Source organism: Enhydra lutris, unplaced genomic scaffold (assembly GCF_002288905.1).
Source record: "Enhydra lutris kenyoni isolate GAN:26980312 unplaced genomic scaffold, ASM228890v2 scaffoldscaffold64, whole genome shotgun sequence".
NCBI classification, from domain to species: domain Eukaryota; kingdom Metazoa; phylum Chordata; class Mammalia; order Carnivora; family Mustelidae; genus Enhydra; species Enhydra lutris.
In genome coordinates, this window is record NW_019154148.1 from 557,946 (window position 1) to 576,843 (window position 18,898).

Consider the following 18,898-nt stretch of genomic DNA (forward strand, 5'->3'; position numbering starts at 1 on the left):
CAGGAGGATAGTATATGATCTTTTAGGCGGGGGAGTGGCCCAAAGAAAGCAGTGCATTAAGAAGATTAATCTGGCTGTGTTTATAGAGAATGAATCGGCAGAGAACAAAGGAGTTAGCTGTAGGGCTATTAAAACATCCTCAGTGAAGTTTACGGCAAAGGGATTATGGAGGTGGCTGTGGGAAGAAGAAGGCAGCCAGTCCTAAAACCCTTTTAGGGCTTTTCTGATAAGGCAAGACTTATCCTTGATGTTATGCTCTTGCTGCATCCTGCACTTTTCTTTCTGAGTCCTTACTGCTCCTTCATATATATTATTTCTGCCTGTATTTGAACGATGTGCCCACACTAGCGTTTAACTTCCCGATGAGAGGGGCCATGCTTGCTATTTCATTTCCCTGGCCTTGCAGAAAGTAGGCGTTTAAAGAAAATGGCTGAATAACTGAAGATGATATGGGGCATATCAAAGAAGCTGGTAAGAAAGCAAAAGGAAAGAGGTGTCAACAAAAAAATGTGGAAGACAGGAAGAGCAGGAGAAAGAAGGGACAAAGAAGAAAGAGGAAAGTGACAGATGAAGTAGAGAAAGGAAAGGAGGAGGGAGAAGAAAAACAGAGGATGCGGAAGTTAAAAACCCAGAAAACAGAAGAGCTACTATGTTGCTGCTGGGAACTGGGAAGCTGATTATGGACCATGGTTTACAGGGAGAAATATTCAAAGTCTAACTCTACCACATGCCCTCCATATTAGTGACCCTCTCTGTCTTAGCTCCCCCCTATAGAGAGCAACCTCATAATAACCTTATAATAACCTCACAGGTTAACCAATGGGTGCAATCCCATGAGTTAATTTAGAACAGCTCCTGGTATTCTAAATGATGAACTGATGTCCGTCATGTTCACCATCACCATCACTGTCTTTCTTTAATAGCTTCAAAGGCTTCAACAGCTGACACACCGTTTGAACCTCTCCTATCTCCTATCTCTACACAAGATGCAGGAGGAGGATAAGACAGATTGGCAGGGGAGACCAAGAGCCCCTTCCTTCCAGCTGAGGTTACCGCTGACCTCACTAGGGAACCATGAGTGGCATGAACATAGTCACTTAGCCGTGGCCACCGCCATCGCCTCTGCTGAGTCTCCCTTGTTTCCCCCGAATACTAAAACAGACCTGCACTTAAGTTCCTTGAAATGTGTCAGTTTGACTTTTCATTGTGAAAAATGGCAAAGGAGATAGGAGAAGGGCTGAATGGAAATGAGAAGGTGCCTTTTCAAAGTAGGTTCAGTAAAGGAAAACAGAATTGGGTAAATGTAGGGGAAAAACACCAGTAATGGTTTGTTTAAAGAGAGAGAAATACTGAGATAGAAAAGAAACATAAAATCCCAATGCTTGATGGATAAACACCAAATAAAGGCATAAGTAAATAGAATGGTGGGTGAAGAAAGCACTATTAAGTTGCACAGAGCCATGGTTCTTGACCACAATGAGTCCCCTCTCTCCCAGGGGACACCTGGCAATGTTTATAGACAATTTTAGTTCTCAAACTGACATTCTCAGTGGCTACTGGCATCTAGTTAGTAGACAACAGGGATGCTGCTGAAGATCCTACAATGCACAGGACAGCCTTCAACAACATAGAATTTTCTGCCCAAAGAGCCATGTTTGAGAAAGCTTCAGCTAGAGATGAAAGATAGATAGGAAAAGATGGAAACAGATCGGATCCTGTCACTCCTCTGTTCAAAACTGCAAAGCCTCCATATTTTTTTAAGTAATTTTTTTGAATTTATTTATTTTGAAAGAGAGGGAGTGCAAGCATGAATGGGGGATAAGAGGCAGAGGGAGAAGCAGGGTCCCCACTGAGCAGGGATCCCAATGCGGGGCCAAATCCCAGGATCCCGGGATCACAACCTGAGCTGAAGGCAGACACTTAACCCTAAGACTGAGCCCCCCAGGCATCCTGAAAATCCCCCTTGTTACTCTAGGAGTTATGATCCTTAGACATGTTTCCCTGTGCCCCCTGGGACCCCTACTCATCCTTCCTGCCTCACTGGCCTCTTGGCTCTTCTGCAAACACGTGGGACACTGCTGTTCCCTCTACCTGGAAAAGTGCTCTCCTAGACACCCATACAGGACCCTCCCTCACCTTCCAGCTTTTCTCTGATATTGCCATGACTCTTTCTCAGCCAGGCTTATTCCAGACCATCCTAGTTACAGTTGTACCTCTTCCCCATGACCGTGTCCCCCATTAGAATCTTCTATTGTGTTCTAGCACTTTCTAGGATTTGACATAATTTGACAATTACTATGTTGGTCTGTTTTCCTCATGTCCATCCTACCCACTGTGTCAGCTCCATGAGGAATTTTGTTGGTCACTACAGGCCCTGCTGCTAGGAAAGTGCCTGGCATACAGTAGGCTCCAAACAATTATTTGCTGAGTAAATGAATAAAGAGGCTCAGACAAATTCGAAGAATAGTAGCAACAATTATAGATACATTAAAGTGCTCACTCTATTCATGGGAACTGTTTTAAGTGCTTCACATATAGGTAGCCTTTGAATCTCTATAACTAGTCTACGATGTAGGTAGAATTATCATTACCATTGCCATTTTAAGGAAGAAGTGAAGTCAGAGAAAGGTTAAGAAACATGTCCAACATTGCAAAGCAGAGCAATATGAAATGGTCCAGCTGAGAACCTGCCCTTTAAATGATGCCACCCTCTTTCACAACAGAGCCTCAGAATTTTTCTATTACTAAAAGAAAAAGTAATTCTAAATTATTTGTCAAGAACATCCAGCTTAGCCAATCAAGGAATAATCAAACTTACTCTTTATTCTACCCAACAACTGAACAGATACAAACTTATCATTGCTATGTGAGCTTTAAGATTCCAAGTTAATTTCCAATTACGTATAGCTCGATCGCTGTCATGGAAAGTAAAAAAGCCATAGTTACCTAGATATCTTTTTCAGCGACTATCAGTTTTTAGCAGGCTCACAGAAGTTAAATTAAAATGTAGAAATCATGGCGGGGCGCCTGGGTGGCTCAGTGGGTTAAAGCCTCTGCCTTCTGCTCAGGTCATGATCCCAGGGTCCTGGGATCGAGCCCCACATCGGGCTCTCTGCTCAGCAGGGAACCTGCTTCCCCCTCTCTCTCTGCCTGTCTCTCTGCCTACTTGTGATCTCTGTCAAATAAATAAATTTTAAAAATCTTTAAAAAAATGTAAAAATCATATACTAACCAAGGCTTGGTTGTCACAATGAATGTAAAACAGTAATGATTTATTTTAACAAATCTTAAAGAGAACAAGAACTGGTCGCTAATGGTTTTCAACCATGTCCTTATTTCTTGGGTAACAGACGTGTCTCACAAAAGTGACGTCCGGTGTTGGCAGTTTGTGTTTTTATGATATGTTAACATTGTATGTAAGAGCACTGGGTGTGGTGCATAAACAATGAATCTTGGAACACTGAAAAAATAAAATAAAATAAAAAGAAGAACACCATAATGGGGAATAAAAGCAAGAAATGTCTGAGTTTCAAAGGCCTGCCCTCACGTTCCTCTGATGTATCATTCCAGGCGTTAGCATATGTTTTACGAAGCAAGTTTTCTAAGCACAGAGAAATCAATTAAAATGGAAAGCAACATGAATTTCCCTCCCATATTTGCATTCTCTGGGTAACATTATGGCCCTTTACACATTCCACATTGCTTTAGAGAGCCTTCTTTTCTCGCCCATAGAGGGGGCTCCCTACGACAGATGACTTTCTTCAGGGCCAGGTCCTTGAGCTGATTCATGATTGTGTCCTTTATGGTCTTCAGCACAGGGTCCTACATGTACCAAGAATTCAATAAATCTTTCTTATTTTGTGAATTAATATCATGCGGGAAATTGTGAAAGCAAACAAGGAAAAACGCTGTTCTGGGAACAGTTTTAAGAAAAGCATATGCTTAATTTACAATAGGTTCTGAAAATATTTTGTCCTATGGACGATGTGCTCAAGCATTTACCATTTAAAAAAAATAAAATGTGGGGCGCCTGGATGGCTCAATCGGTTGAGCGTCTGCCTTTGGCTCAGGTCATGATCCCAGGGTCCTGGAGTCGAGTCCCCATTAGAGTCCCCTATCAGGCTTCTTGCTTGGTGAGGAGCCTGTTTCTCCTTCTGCCTGCCTCTTCCCCTGCTTGTGCTCTATCTCTCTCTCTGACAAATGAATTAAAAAAAAAATCTTTAAAAAAAATATGAGAGTTAGCCTTTAAATACATGGGCATTTCATAGTGTGGCAACAGTAGTAAAGTGTGAGTGTGTGTGTGTGTGTGTGTGTGTGTGTGTGTGTAGCAGAAGGAAACTGCTGATGAACTATCCACTGGGCCCCATCACCAGCATAAAAGGCATAAAATTTTCCTTCCTGTTTTTTTTGGGGGTGAAGGGGCGGAAGGAGAGAGAGAATCTTAAGCAGACCCCGACCCAGAGCAGACCCCGACCCAGAGCAGACCTGGCCACAGGGCTCCATCTCATGATCCTGAGATCATGACCTGAGCCTAAAGCAAGAGTTGGACACTTAACTGACTGAGCCACCCAGGCACCCCCTCTCTTTTTTTCCTTTTTGTAGAGGCAGGACTTGTAATCTTGACTATTAAGGAGCTGGGTTTCAAATAACTACCTAAAAATTAAAAACCAAAACAAAACACACAGTCATTTGTTTTGTCTCTTTTCCTGTGTTATTCTTACCTCCCCAAGATTCTCTAAGTTATTTGCAAAACCTTATTTTCATATGAGCTATTGTTCCAGGAGAAATATCCATGATTGTGTCAAACTTTCAAAGGGCTCTGTGATAGAGGAAAAAAATTAAGAACCATTGCTGCTAGGAAGTAATTGATCTGAGAGAGAGAGAGAGAGAGAGAGAGAATAAATATAATAATATTATATATTTATTATATATTTATATATAATAAATGATCTATTTATATTTATAATATAATATTATATAAATAAATATAATACATATCTATATATTTAACTTGGTATTTTTCTGCAGCATGAATATAGTTGGAAATTTTAGGATAAGATTTGATACTAGGCAAGAGGCAAAGAAATGTCAACATAGCTGTTTGCTTTCGTGTAGTACTAGAGAAGAAAATCTGTTGGAAATCATCAAATTTGCTTTCTCCAAGCAAGTATGGCATATATTATCTGAGAACCTATTTATAGTGTGCCAAACACTGTAGTAACTGACTCATTGGGCACAGGTATGTAATGTATCTCCACACACTATTCTACAAGTAAACATTTATCCCAAACACCAACTTGAAGTGGCATTTACAAAGGAGGAGGGAAGACAAAGACCATAAATATAAATTTTGCCTTAACAATGGCAACGTTTTTACCTAAAGTGGGGCTTAAAAGCCAAATTCCTTTGAAATCTGCATGTCCTTCCATCTTCAAAAACAAAAAATATATCTATAGCAAATAAAGCAATATGTGTCCTTAGTTGACAGGACACCTTGTGAGCCTACTTTGGACATTACTTAGATATGTTCATTACCTCCTTTTAATTAATGTCACTTTCTGTCTCTTAGTAAGAAGTGTTTACTCTGGGTTCTCAGGTCTTACGGGAAATGTTAGTCTAAAGCACTTCATCCTAAGGAACTAACTTTGCATATAAAGAAAATATTTTTATCCATATTATGCTGGAAAAACAAAGATTTTAGAAAAAGGTTGTTTTGTGTATCGCCCTTTGATACGTGGGAAGAGGGGTTGCCTGAAAATTGCTATCACTAAAATCAATATGAGAAATCTGTTTATAAAAATACACATGACCTGGTTAGTCATCTCAAAAAGTTGGTTTCTGGTAGAGAGTTCAACAAGCTTTTCTCTTCATCAGTCACCGCAGAAAGCCATGAAACCCCATACATCTCCAAAAATGTAGGGACAATTTGGTAACATCAAAAGAAATTGTTACCAAGACAATTTGGTAACATCAAAAGAGAATAAGTTTCTCAAATTCTCTTAAGTTCATTTAAAACAGGTGTACACAATACTAGATATCACCAAGCACCCATTTTAGCTGTTCCTTTATTTGCTATTGTCATATAAAAAAGCTAAGTAATGCTGTCATTAACATTTTTTTGAATACTAAATAGGTCAAAAGTAATCCTGTAGCACCTATTTATTTGGACAACACAAATTTCAAGGTCTAACTGACTCATTAATTCTGCCTTGAGACTGATGTCCAAAACTCTGAGTGTAACCCAGGGAAAACAATGACTATTACCACAAAATAATAATAAACCACAAAACAAAATTAAAAATATTTATTAGCCTCATATAAAATTTAAAAAAGAGTGTCTGGTATATGAATGGATAAAGAAGATGTGGCACACACAGGTAATGGAATATTACTCAGCCATAAAAAGGATGAAACCTTGCCATTTGCAAGGACATGGATGGAGCTAGAGAGTATAAGGCTAAATGAAATGTCAGTTACAGGAAAACAAATACCATATGATTTCACTCACATGTGGAATTTAAGAAACAGAACAGGGGCGCCTGGGTGGCTCAGTGGGTTAAAGCCTCTGCCTTCGGCTCAGGTCATGATACCAGGGTTCTGGGATCGAGCCCCGCATCAGGCTCTCTGCTTGGCAGGGAGCCTGCTTCCCCCTCTCTGTCTGCCTGCCTCTCTGCCTACTTGTGACCTCTGTCTGTCAAATAAATAAATAAAATCTTAAAAAAAAAGTTAAAAAAATAAACAGAACAAACGAATGAAGAATATAAACAGAAGAGACAAACAAGAGAATAGACTCTTTCAATACAGAGAACTGGTGGTGGCCAGAGGGGAGGAGGGTGGCGGGATGGAAGAAATAGATCAAGGGGATTAAGAGTTCGCTTATCCTGATCTACACTGAGAAAGGTACAGAATTGTGAATAATTATATTGACCATCTGACACGGATATAACACTGTATGTTAATCATACTTAAAAAAAAAAAAAGAAACTGTCTACAGATACTGCTGCTGGGAGTAAAAATTTGTATAATCTCCCTGAAAGACTGTTAATATGAATCAAAAACTCTAAAATTCCTACTCTTGACTTCTAAGAAAATGTAAACAACAAAACAAGTTAAGAAAAGTCACAGAGCTGAGTGATTCAATTCCTGGACTCTAGTACTAAAATGTCTGGCATCAAAGACTTACTTCACTTACAAGTCAAGTGACCTTGGGCAAGTGACTTATCTCCAGCCTCTGTCTTCTTATCTGTAAAACTGTATAACAATATTATCTTTCTCATATGTGTGTTTTGGGCATCAGAAGATTTAATACAAACAAATACACTTAATGAGTACGTGGCAGACAGTAAAAATCTCTTTTAGCTATTCTTATTGCCAGAGCTACTCTAAAAGTTTTTGTGATATTTAACAGCCACAGAAATTTATAAATTAATAGAATGTCCAACATTAGGGGAACATATAGCAGATCTACATAATCCTTATGATCTACTCCTCAACAAAGGAGAAAATATCCCTGCATAGTTTCATAATTTTATATGACTTGACCCATGTTAAAAATATGCACACAAAAGGATCCAAAGGAAACACAGCAAAATGTCCAATGTATCTACTTCTGTTGGGCATTCAGGATAATTTTAATTTTCTCCTGTATAATTTTTAGATTTTTCCAAGCTTTCTCTAGTATTCATATATTCTATTACTTCTGAAATCAGAAAGAAAAAAAAAAAAGGAAATGAGTTCTTTAAAAAGCTAGTACCCATGGGTGTGGGTTTGGGGGAAGATTGATTAAGTAGAACATGGAGGATTTTTAGGACAATAAAAAATACCCTGTAAGATACCATGATGATGGATACATGTCCTCATGCATTTTCCCAAACCCGTAGAATGTACAACACTAACAGTGAGCCTCAACTATGGATTTGGGAGGATTATGATGTATCAATGTAGACTCATCAGTTGGAATAAATGTACCACTCTAGTGGGAAATGTTGATAATAGGGGACACAGCGCATGTGTGGAGATAGAAGGTATTTGGGAAATCTCTGTGCCTTCACTTCAATGTTTCTATGAACCTAAATCTGCTCTAAAAAAAAAATCTTACTAAAGAAAATGAATTAAAAAAAATTTTTAGAGGAAAAAAAGTACTATTTGTTGTTTACTCATCTTTTATTTTTAGCTTGACGTCAGTTATGCACATTTCAATCAGAACTGAATCAGCAGCCTATCGGAATTTTACCCCTCTAATTCTAAAAAATTGCCCAAGAAATTATACAGGAACTAGATCTATAGAAGGATCTGTGGTTTAATTTGTTTGGGAAAATATGTTTACTCAAACTTATATTACTCTTCCGCTGCATTTTGATTTACATACCTGAGATCCTTAGAGAAGTAAGGGTGGGAAAAACTTAACCAGGTAACAATGAAACCTATTGCACTGGTTTTATTATATATTTACTTCACTATTGGCTAAGGCACATTATCTATTTATTACCTTCAGGCTGTTTGAATTTCCTATCAGCTAATCCCTTGAGTCATGAATGATTTTAATGCATTGAAAACAGAGACAGTGAAAAATGGTTACTGGTTATCTTTATTTTCTCAGAACCATTCTGCTCCTTCAGTAACATGCAAAGCCATCATGCTTAGGACAAGAAAAATTTCAAAAACATTTTGGCATTTGGTAAATATCCTTGAGTTGGAGGATGCAGACTGTTGTATAAAGTAGCAAAAGTACAGCTATTGCAACGATTGAATGAACTGTGAAATTTCATTCATTCATGACTTTAGAACTTGGGAAATACTCCAGAGATCATTCTCTATAATTTGTTCTAGTAATGAATTTTATATGCATGGACTTATTCACCAAAGAATACTTGGTAGGATTTCCTAAAGCAAGAAACTACAGAACTTCACTCAGCAAAGCCATTTAAAAAGCAGAAAACATTTAAAAACAAACATTTTGCAGTTAATTGTTAATTCTATGACTTCTGTTTTCATCAGTCCCCAAATGGATCATTTCTAGTGGATTTTCAAACTTCTCAAAATTAAACTTTTTTTTAAGATTTTATTTATATATTTGAGAGAGAGAATGAGAGAGAGAGAGAGAGTGCATGAGAAGGGGGGAGGGTCAGAGGGAGAAACAGACTCCCCACTGAGCAGGGAACCCAATGACCTGGGCCAAAGGCAGTCCCTTAAGCAAATGAGCCACCCAGGTGCCCCTCAAAATTAAACTTAAGTTTAATTTATTTCCCTGTATGACCTCATAAGGAAGATCATGGGTGTTTACCAATCCACAGGCACAGTATTGACCTAACTTCCCACCTAAGGAATCTGACCACTGAGTTGGTCTAGGGCACAGAAAGAATAATTCATCTTAACTGAGTCCTCTCTGAGAGACATATGTATTCACAAAGCTTAGCAATAAATAAATAAATTTTATATAGACATAATTTTATACATAGGTACGCACACATATATACAGACACATGTAATTATATGTATCAAATATTTTAAGTTTAATAAATTAAGTTTATTAAACAAATAAATAATATATGCATATATTCAACCCATTAGCAGTGTGATTACTTCAAGTTGTAAAATGAAACACTACAAACATGTTCAAAGTTATAATCAGTCAAAACTAAAAGAGAATATAGCTAGAGCAGCAATGAATTTTGTTCCCAAATCAAAGGCTCTTTACTACATATTCCAGTCTCTGTCTAACCAATAAGATCTGCGATACCATATTAACACTAACATTTGAGGCAAAACAGTTCACCAGTGAGATCTTCCTAAAAGAACAGGCACATTGGTACCCAAAGATATCAGATTATTTGACAACTATTTTTAAAGAGTAATGACTCTTTTTTCTACATTTCTTAATAATTAAAAAAAAAAGATATACTCACATCTAATAAGCCAGTAATGGCTAATTTCATCCCTAAAACTCTAGAGTTTCACCCCAATTTGTTTTAATGTGCAGAAAAAAGCATCATGGAATAATACTGTATTATTACTGTATGTAACAATGCTATTTCCTGTTAATTCCTTCCCCTCTCTACTCTTTTCCAATTATACCCACATCTCAAAGATCTAAAATCTTCCTTTTTTTTTTTAAGATTTTATTTATTTATTTGACAGAGATCACAAGTAGGCAGAGAGGCAGGCAGAGAGAGAGGGGGAAGCAGGCTCCCCACTGAGCAGAGAGCCGGATGATGCGGGGCTCGATCCCAGGACCCTGAGATCATGACCTGAGCCGAAGGCAGAGGCCCAACCCACTGAGCCACCCAGGCGCCCCTAAAATCTTCTTTTTGACTATTCATCCCCCCAAGGATTTATCCTTCATGAGAAACTCCAATATTCAGCTGTAGGACTCGGATATGTGATCTTCTGTGTAGGGCACTGATCTACTTGTATTAATCATGACAATCTAAGTAAATTGTAAGTTCCTTAAAATTCTTACCTTACCATTGTTTTTAAGCTGCTTCTTTCTTCACCAAAGGCTGACTATCTTACTAAGTACATGGCAAATGTCACCGTATAATCTACATACACTAATTCTTATTCTCAATTCTGTTTTTTATTCTCAAGCCTGTTAGATCAGAGTCAGAGTGGCCACTAAGAAGAATGCCTTTTCACATTATTGATGTTCAAAGACAGGAAAAATGCATCCCAAGCTACTGCTTTGAGTTCACTGGGACCAAAATCTACAACTTGCTCATTTTGGTAGTCATACAAAGATAATATAGTACTTGGCACATAGTAGGCACTGAATAAATATGTTGAATTATACTTCAGGATTTTCCATTATACTACAGAAGATCAAAAGACCCTTATTATTTCTGAAAAGACATGTTATTTAAGATTTTACTGAATGCTGAGGATCGAATAAAACTGCCCTTAGACTTTGCAAAAATGCTGTTCATCATCTTCCAATATATAATCCAATTGTGAATGATGAAGCAGTGGATGAGTAAATAACTAATCATAACTCAGTATAATGCAGAGTTTTGTTCTAATTAGTACAATGTTTCGAGCAGCTATTATTATGTTCGAATCTACTCCAATACCCGAATATTCCGGTGACTCAAGTCCAGAGAACTTCTAAAAAGAAAAAGCCATTTTGAAATAACCTCAAAGGTCTAAAGCTGTTGGTGCAGAATTTATGCAAAAAAAAAAGAATATTCAAAAAAGGATATTGCATTTTAGAATAGAAGAAGCAAAAAAGAAAAACAAATACCATACAGTGACTAACATAGTGATCTAGTCATAATCAGCTTTTTAAAAAATTTCTAATTTCTGCTCCAAGTTAATAAGAACAGTCTGCTAATTTATGTCAAGATATGGCATGGCCTAAGGGCACAGCATTGCCAATAAAGGAATTAGAATTCTGCATATAACAGTTTATGTTTTTAATACATACCAGTGGCAAGGTGCCAGAATACTGAATGTAACAATTGATGAAGAGTGAGGTTCAGAGCTGCAAGTCATAGCTACAGAGACCAACATGTTCTGCGATTTTACAAAGTTTTAAGTTACCCCTCCATTCAAAACTCCATCAAAGGCATGTTCAATCACACGTGCAGTACTATCTTAAAAAGATAAATGCTGGACAACTGCAAGATGTCATAAGTTAAACATACCCTATAAATACTTGTTCTCAAAATAACTATCATTCACATTATATAAAAGGCCAGGGTTCTGAGATTTGGCCTTAGTAGACATAACTCCATGTGCAAACCTAGGACAATGATAGCCTCAAGAAAGTAATTAGCAACCGCATCACAGCCTTTATCATTCATAAATTTCACTCTCAGGGTAAGATTTTTCCACAAACAGGCCCTGGCCGCCAATCAAAGATCCCAAAGCATTAAGTCAAAATTTTATCTCTCAATCTGTCCAGAAGATAGATCCTTTCTTTTACTTGGTTCTACATTATTTACGTTTCCCCATACGTTTTGTAAATGACCTGTTTTTGTTTTTGCCCTTAGGGAAGGCTCAAATAAAAGAAGACACAGAAAGAGTGAGAGATCTGCAGATTTCCTGACTGACCTCTTCGTGATTCTAATGAAGAGCCCTAGGGAGGTTAAAAGTTTTCACCCTAGATCTACCTGGTCTCCAGATGTCTACAAGATAATGAGCCCCAGCAGAACCAGGACTCTGCAGTTCCTCCTTATTTATTCTGTCTAAAATAGACAGTGGAGTGACACATCATAATATAAGGAAGTATGCGCCCACAGAGGCAGAGTTTTGACTGCCTTTCTCTTAATTTCAGCCTCTTCCCCAAGACAACAAACACCTTACTTTGCTGATGTAGGCTTCCCACATCCCCCACGGTAGAAACCTCAACTACTATAAAGCACAGTTCTGCCAAGGGGAGCAGGCCCAAATTTGCTCATTTTTTAAAACGCCATAATGTTTCAGATGGAAACACAGCCTGCCAAAGATGTCAAATAAAAGAATAACAAAGAAGAAAAGAATAGCATCTTTAGACTTGAATTGCAATGCATAGCCTCGCCATCTGTCAACCAGTTGTGAAGCAATGATCCCACGGATGCCCTGCGCACACGGACAAGTTAGATCCTTGCACCCATCATCTGTGTCAGTCCCCACTCTCAGGACCTCAGTGGTAATTACGTTCTGTCTCTGGAACAACCTGCAGAAATGGCATGAGCCACTGGCAAACCCAACCCTGCCACTGAATGGGCCATTTTCACAGGTTTTCATTTGGTAACAAATGCGGAGCTCGGTTCCTAGAGGTGATGGGAAATCCGGGGAGCAGGGGAGTTGGGCTGGGGAAGGTGGGGGTGGAAAGGGGACTCTTTCTTCGCGTTTGTATGGGAAATTGGACAGAGGAGGTTCATCTCCAGAGGCCAGGCATCCAAACCACCCTCCAGTCTCCTCCCCCTTGGCCTCAGAAAACAGGAATACAATTTTGGACCTCGAGTATGTACCACTCCTTCCCTTCCCCACCGCGGCCACCACCTTAGAAGTTACAGGCTTCGCTCTCGCACAACTGCGGGTGCGGACTCCCTGACCGAGAGCCAAACCAGCCAGCCTTCGCGAGCCGAACGGTGGGCTCGGACTTCGCCACCAGCTCCGCGACGCCACCCGCTGCCGGAGGGGCAGGCTCGCGGGAGACCCCACCTCTCCCACCCGGCCCTCCTCCTCCCACCCCCGCCGCCTGGAGCAGCAGCCTGACTTACGCAGCCTCAACCCCGGCACCGCCTTGGCTTCCTTGGATCCCAATCACAGCGGTAGGGGTGGGAGGGCACACGTGGAACGGAGGGTCAGGGTGAGGGGGGAGCGGGAAAGAACGAGGCAGTCCGGTTCCCAAGAACCAGGACGCAAGTGGCAAGACCCTGCTGCACGCCCACCACACACACGAACACGCTCACCGACGCGCCCCAGGTTCAATGCCAAGTGTCTACAAGATGGGAGGCTGGAAGGAGATGGGGTGGAGGTAAGGCCCGGAGTTACTGGGAGCGGCATTCGGAGAGCTGAGGATGCTTCAGGAACTGCCAAAGTGAGAAAGTCCCAGACGCCACCCCCCCATCCCCAAGTCTGGTCTCCCCTGCCTGCCGCCCGGGTCGCCTTCCTTCCAGCCGGGCTCGAGAGGCGGGGAGGGGAGTCGGAGCCAAGCTTCCCCTGGGCTGCCCTCCCCGGCCTGGCCCAGGGCCCGGAACCCGGCCCCCCTCCAGCCCCGGCTTGGGGAGATTGCCAGGCAAGGAGCGACTTGCCAAAGGACTCTGGGGGAGCAAGAGGGCAGGACAGGAGCATTTTGCACGCTCTGGCCCGGCTGCTCATTTCTTCCTCTGTCGACACACCCCCAGTGGGCCCCCTTCCCGGACATTACACGCACACAGAAACCGAGACACGCACGCGTTCGCCCTTCCCACCGTCCCAGGTCCATCGATTAAAACACTAGTTGATTTCCTCCTGATTAAAAAAAAAAAAAAAAAAAAAAAAGTGCAACAACTCTTCTCCGGAGTCGCCCGAGCAAAGAAAGTCCGTCTGCGGGCGTCTTTCTATAGTTTTCCAGGAGTTAAGAAAACGGGCGGTCCCCAATGAAAACGGGACCGGAACCCCGAGGGGGCAAAAGGTGACGAACTCCTTCCCCACCCCCGCGCTTCTCACCTCCTTAAGTTCCTTGGCCACGTCCTTCAGGTCGCCCAGGACTAATTCCAGATCCTCCACGATGATCTTGATCTGCTCCTTCACCTTGGTTTTGGAGGCTGCCGGCGGTCCCTCGGCTGGAGAGGACGAGGAGGGGGTCCCCTTGGACTTGGCTGACATTCTCTGGGGGCAGGCGAGGCAGGTCAGCACAGGCGGGCGAGCGGAGGCTGCTGCGCGCCCCCGTCCCTGGCGCTGCTGCGGCCGCCCCGATCCCCCCACATCCTGGACGCTCCTTGGGCAGCGGCGGGTGGCTGCGCTCGGCGCTCGGCAGGGCGGCCGCACCGTGGTGCTGCCATCAACTCCCCGAGACGCGGAGCTCCGCGCGGGGCTGCAGACGGGCGAGCAGCGCGCCTGCGCCTCCTCCCGCCGCCGCCCGCCGCTCTCGCGCACACACGCGCTCACTCCCCGCCCGCCGCGCCCGGGGCTGCCAGCTGCAGTCCTCGCCGCCCGGCCCTCCGGGAGCCCTGGCCCCGCACCTGGGCGCCCGCGAGCCCGGAGCCCGCTCCACGCCCTGTCCAGCCCCGGCCTCGAACCTGAGCTGCCCTCGTCTCCGCAGCCCGAGGTGGGCTTTCTCATGGCTAGCCCCGCTGGCTTCCTTCTCGCCCGCAGGCAGAGCCATGGAGCCCCGGCGCACTTGGTGACAACATGCAAAGAAACACAGTAGGGCCGGCAGTTGGATTTGGGGGCGGGGGGAGGGGGCAGAAAAGCTACCCTAGGTGTTTACCCAGGACCAGAGTGTGTTCAGAAGGCCTCCAGTCACTCTCCTAGTGACCTGCGAGTTAAACGGAGGTGTGCCTACTTCTGCATGAGAGAGAGAGAGAGATGTGCATAAGTGATGAGCCCTCGCCCCCTGGAATAATGAAGTTCAACCAATACTCTTGAAAGAGTTTGCCTAATCCTGCTGATTCCACAAAACTAACAGCGGATTTATTAATTTCAAGTCTTCACACCAAAAATTCCCCGGGGAGACTGTCTGAGTCATCTTGGCTGTACTTATCTGGGACAGCTCCGCTTTTCTTTTTTTTTAACTGTTTTCGTGACCTATGCCCATGTGTGTTTTGAGTGGAGCCGGGAGGGAATAAGCTGTCCGCATCTCTTCTTAGGGGAGTTGAATAAGAAGAGTGCCTACAACTTTTTTTTTTTTCAATCGGTTTTTTAAAAAAATCTCCATTTCAAGCCTTTTGCTACTAAATAGGAAATAACTTTCTGACTGTTCTGTCAAAAGGACCCAGGGACGGGAGTTAATAGGAAGCCTTCAGTTTCATTCTCAGTAGGTGGCTCCCATTCTCATTAGCTAAAGTTTTAATTTCCTTAGTAAAAAACCCATGGGCTATTAGCTACTGACCTGGCAGGAAGGCTGTACTTTATTGTCTTCAGCGCACACTACTCCAAATCATTATTTTAATAGGCGTCCCCTCTTCGTCATGCCTTCCCAGGTCCCTTGCTTCTTCCTTCTCACACCCCAGGTGGCTCCAACAAGCTTCTAGAGTTGAAGAAAATCTTGACAGTTCTTCTGAGTTCCTTAAGCCCACCGCGGTCAGTCAGTCTTAATTCTGAACAATTTATCTTGACAAAATCACTGGAAGTCATATATGAAATACGAAAAAAAAAAAAAAAAAAGAGGCAACAGAAGAAAACAGAAATTTAGATATGGTGTCAAAACAGTAACAGCATTGAAAAATACATTGAAAAATCAGGCGACAAAGAAGAAAGCAGAGGCTACTGGGGAATAATTAAAATAAAGAAAGAATAATGAAACCAGTGTGCAGTAAGCAAATTGGAGAGGAGAAAAAAGAAGAAAAACTTAAAAGTGTTAAATAAATAATATGTTTAAGGTTTCTGAGTTGGGGAAAATAGATTTTTTTTTCTAAATTCCTTTACTTCTGCAGGTTCTTTATATTATATAGATATAACAGTAAAAATAATTATATCAGCTTTACAAACTGTCCCACTAAAAATTTCTAATTTTTATTGAGACTCTTATTTCATATGTGAATAAAGATAAATGGTCAGAAATGGCAGGAAATTATATGAGAAAAAAAGAAAAAGTGCTTTTCCTCTAGATTTGAATGTTTGACTGCAAGTAAATACAAAAGCCCCCTAAATTCAAAGAATAATGATTTTAGGCAAGAATACTGGAGATGAAAGGAAGTGGTATTTTCCCTCCCACTGACAAAATAATATTCTTGTTATGTAAGAATATATCCATGCTACTCTGATTCACCTTCACTAAAGATGTGAAAAAAAAAAATCTGTTGTCCTATGGTCTCCATTGCTATTAATGAACAAAACTATTCTGGCTCAGAACTGAATCATAATTTTTGCTCTGAAACACACCATTCACACCCATATCAGTTTATTCTTAAATAATGGCGGCCCTCTATTTATGTCTATATTGGAACACAGCATGGAGTGAACTGAAAGGGGAAAAGTTAAAACTGACTTCCAAACCCAAACTTAAAAGCTTATAGGACCCAAGCAGTTGTGGCTACCACTATCTTCCAATTATTAAGCAGGTATGGGTAAAATATTTCTAAAGAAGAAACTTTTACATAGTTAAAAAATACTGAGGGAAAGAAAGCAGAAGAAAATGACATACACACAAGAAGGACACAAACATATTTATATATAAATATATTTTCTCTGTGTGTGTGTGTGTGTGTGTGTGTGTGTGTGTGTGTGTATTTACTTTCTACTTTTTATTTTTAACCCTTATGGAAAATAAATCATTCATTGCTTTGGCCCATCCTGGACTGTCAAAGCTTCATATATGATGTTTTAAAGCCAAATTACAGAGACCACAGAGCAGAAGTGACACATAGTAAAATTTCTGACAAATCTGTCCATAAATTTGTTTATGTATGAGCACTAGCTACAAATGGGTACATACTCTTATAAACTTAGACACTTATAAACTTATAAACTTAGACATCACTTATAAACTTATAAACTTATAAACTTAGACACATCACTTATAAACTTAGACACAAAAACATACTTCTAAAAAAACGTAAGGTCTTATTCACAGAAGTGATTGTACACCCAGCATTTTATTCTGTGTCTTTATGTTTTCTGAGTTTTGCAGCAAGAAGGATTGGATAATTATAGGAGATCATCTAGTGGTTGTTTTTTTAGTTACAAGCACTTATCAGTATTCTTGGGCATGTGTGTGTGTGTGTGTGTGTGTGTGTGTGTGTGTGTGTGTAATCTATTGCAATCGATCCCTAATAATTGATGTGCAGGAAATATAATGACACTGACATAATTCTGAATTCATTAGGAATTCAAGAATATTCCCAAAATACTTTGTCCCATTTTGGTGCAGTGGCTCTTACTGATTTATTACCTTAACAATGCTCATTGATTCTCAAACAACAGATGATAGGCATCACATAACATCACTCCTAATGGAGACTTCTGGTTTTCTTTCTTTTTTTTTTTCTTTCATATGAATTTATTTTTGTTTGTAAAATCTAATAAAGTTATTAGAGATCTTTGAAAAGATGAAGAAACTAGAACTAGAACTCTGTGTTGACCCATACTTCTGCTGGAGTGGTCTCTGTTTATCTGGAGAAGAGTCTCCTTATCAACTGCTTTTGGCATGACCTCTAGCTTCTACTGATAAACGCATATTGGTTTACAAAATGTGATCTGAGAATATAAGTGGAAGTTTTCTACGTAGAACCGTGTCTCTTGCAAGGCACCTGCTCAATAAATACCGGAGAAGAAAATAAAATACTGAATGAAGTGTTGTCCGTCTCGATGTGTTTTGAGATTAATTTAATTCAACAAATACTTTTTAAATGGCTGCTCTAGGCAAGAATCCAAACTACAGAGGAGCAACTAGGTTTAGCCAGACATAGTCCTAGTAGGAACAATTAGGTAATTCCACATAGGACTCGAATATAAAAACTGAGATTACCTCAGAGTATCTCATCTTGCCCTGTTTCCCAACTGCAATCAGTTAATTTCACTTGATCTCCGAAGTCAATATATACTTGGCTTTTGTTTTGTTTTTCTGTTTTTTACTTTTTATCCATGTGACAGAAACTGAACTTTGCCTAACGCAACAAAGGAAATTGTTTCAGAGCCAAACCGAAGAAAGGTTAAAGACAGGAATATCTTCACCTAGGATTGCAGCCAGAAATTCTAAGATCATTGGCACTACTTCTTTCTGTCCTTGTATCCCACCGCCTTTTTGTGGATTGTTACTTTCTCTTAAGCTCATTTCTACATAAGGTTAAAATGAGGTCCCTGGTAAGTCCAGGCTCCCATCTTCACTACGTGGCAACTAGAAAAGAAAAAGACCATCACAGCAAGCTTCCGGGAGAAGACTCTGACAGGGCTAGCGCAGGGTATGGACACCTCAGCCCATTGCCATTACCGGGTAAGGTGTAAAGCTAAGAGCAGGGTTGTGCCATTCTTACAGAAAAGGCATGCACTTGTATACTTATTACTATGATTTTCCAGCAGGTGGCAGTAAAACAAGTTATTCCACCAAAGCCCGTCTAGTATGATAATTTTCTTACACAGAAGTAAAGTGTTTTGGGGGCACCTGGGGGGTGGCGCAGTGGGTGAAGTGCTTGCCTTGGGCTCAAGTCATGATCCTAGGGTCCTGGGCTCCCTGCTCAGCATGGAATCTGCTTGAGATTCTCATTCTCTCTCTCTCTCTCTCTCTCTCTCCCTCCCTCTTCTGCTCTCTCTCATAAATAAGTTAACTGTTTTA

The 18,898-nt window shown here is 41.0% G+C and overlaps 1 protein-coding gene across 1 annotated transcript in view; it reads right to left on the bottom strand.

Annotated features, from left to right (window-relative positions):
* The window catches only part of LOC111158909 (proline rich 16), a 198,276-nt gene extending 183,874 nt beyond the window's left edge, over nucleotides 1–14,402 (bottom strand). The window contains exon 1 of the mRNA XM_022521233.1: nucleotides 14,134–14,402. Within this exon, the coding sequence (XP_022376941.1) occupies nucleotides 14,134–14,292 (159 nt within the window). The 5' untranslated portion in view covers nucleotides 14,293–14,402. The remainder of the gene's footprint in view (nucleotides 1–14,133) is intronic.
* Nucleotides 14,403–18,898: the final 4,496 nt, after the last annotated feature.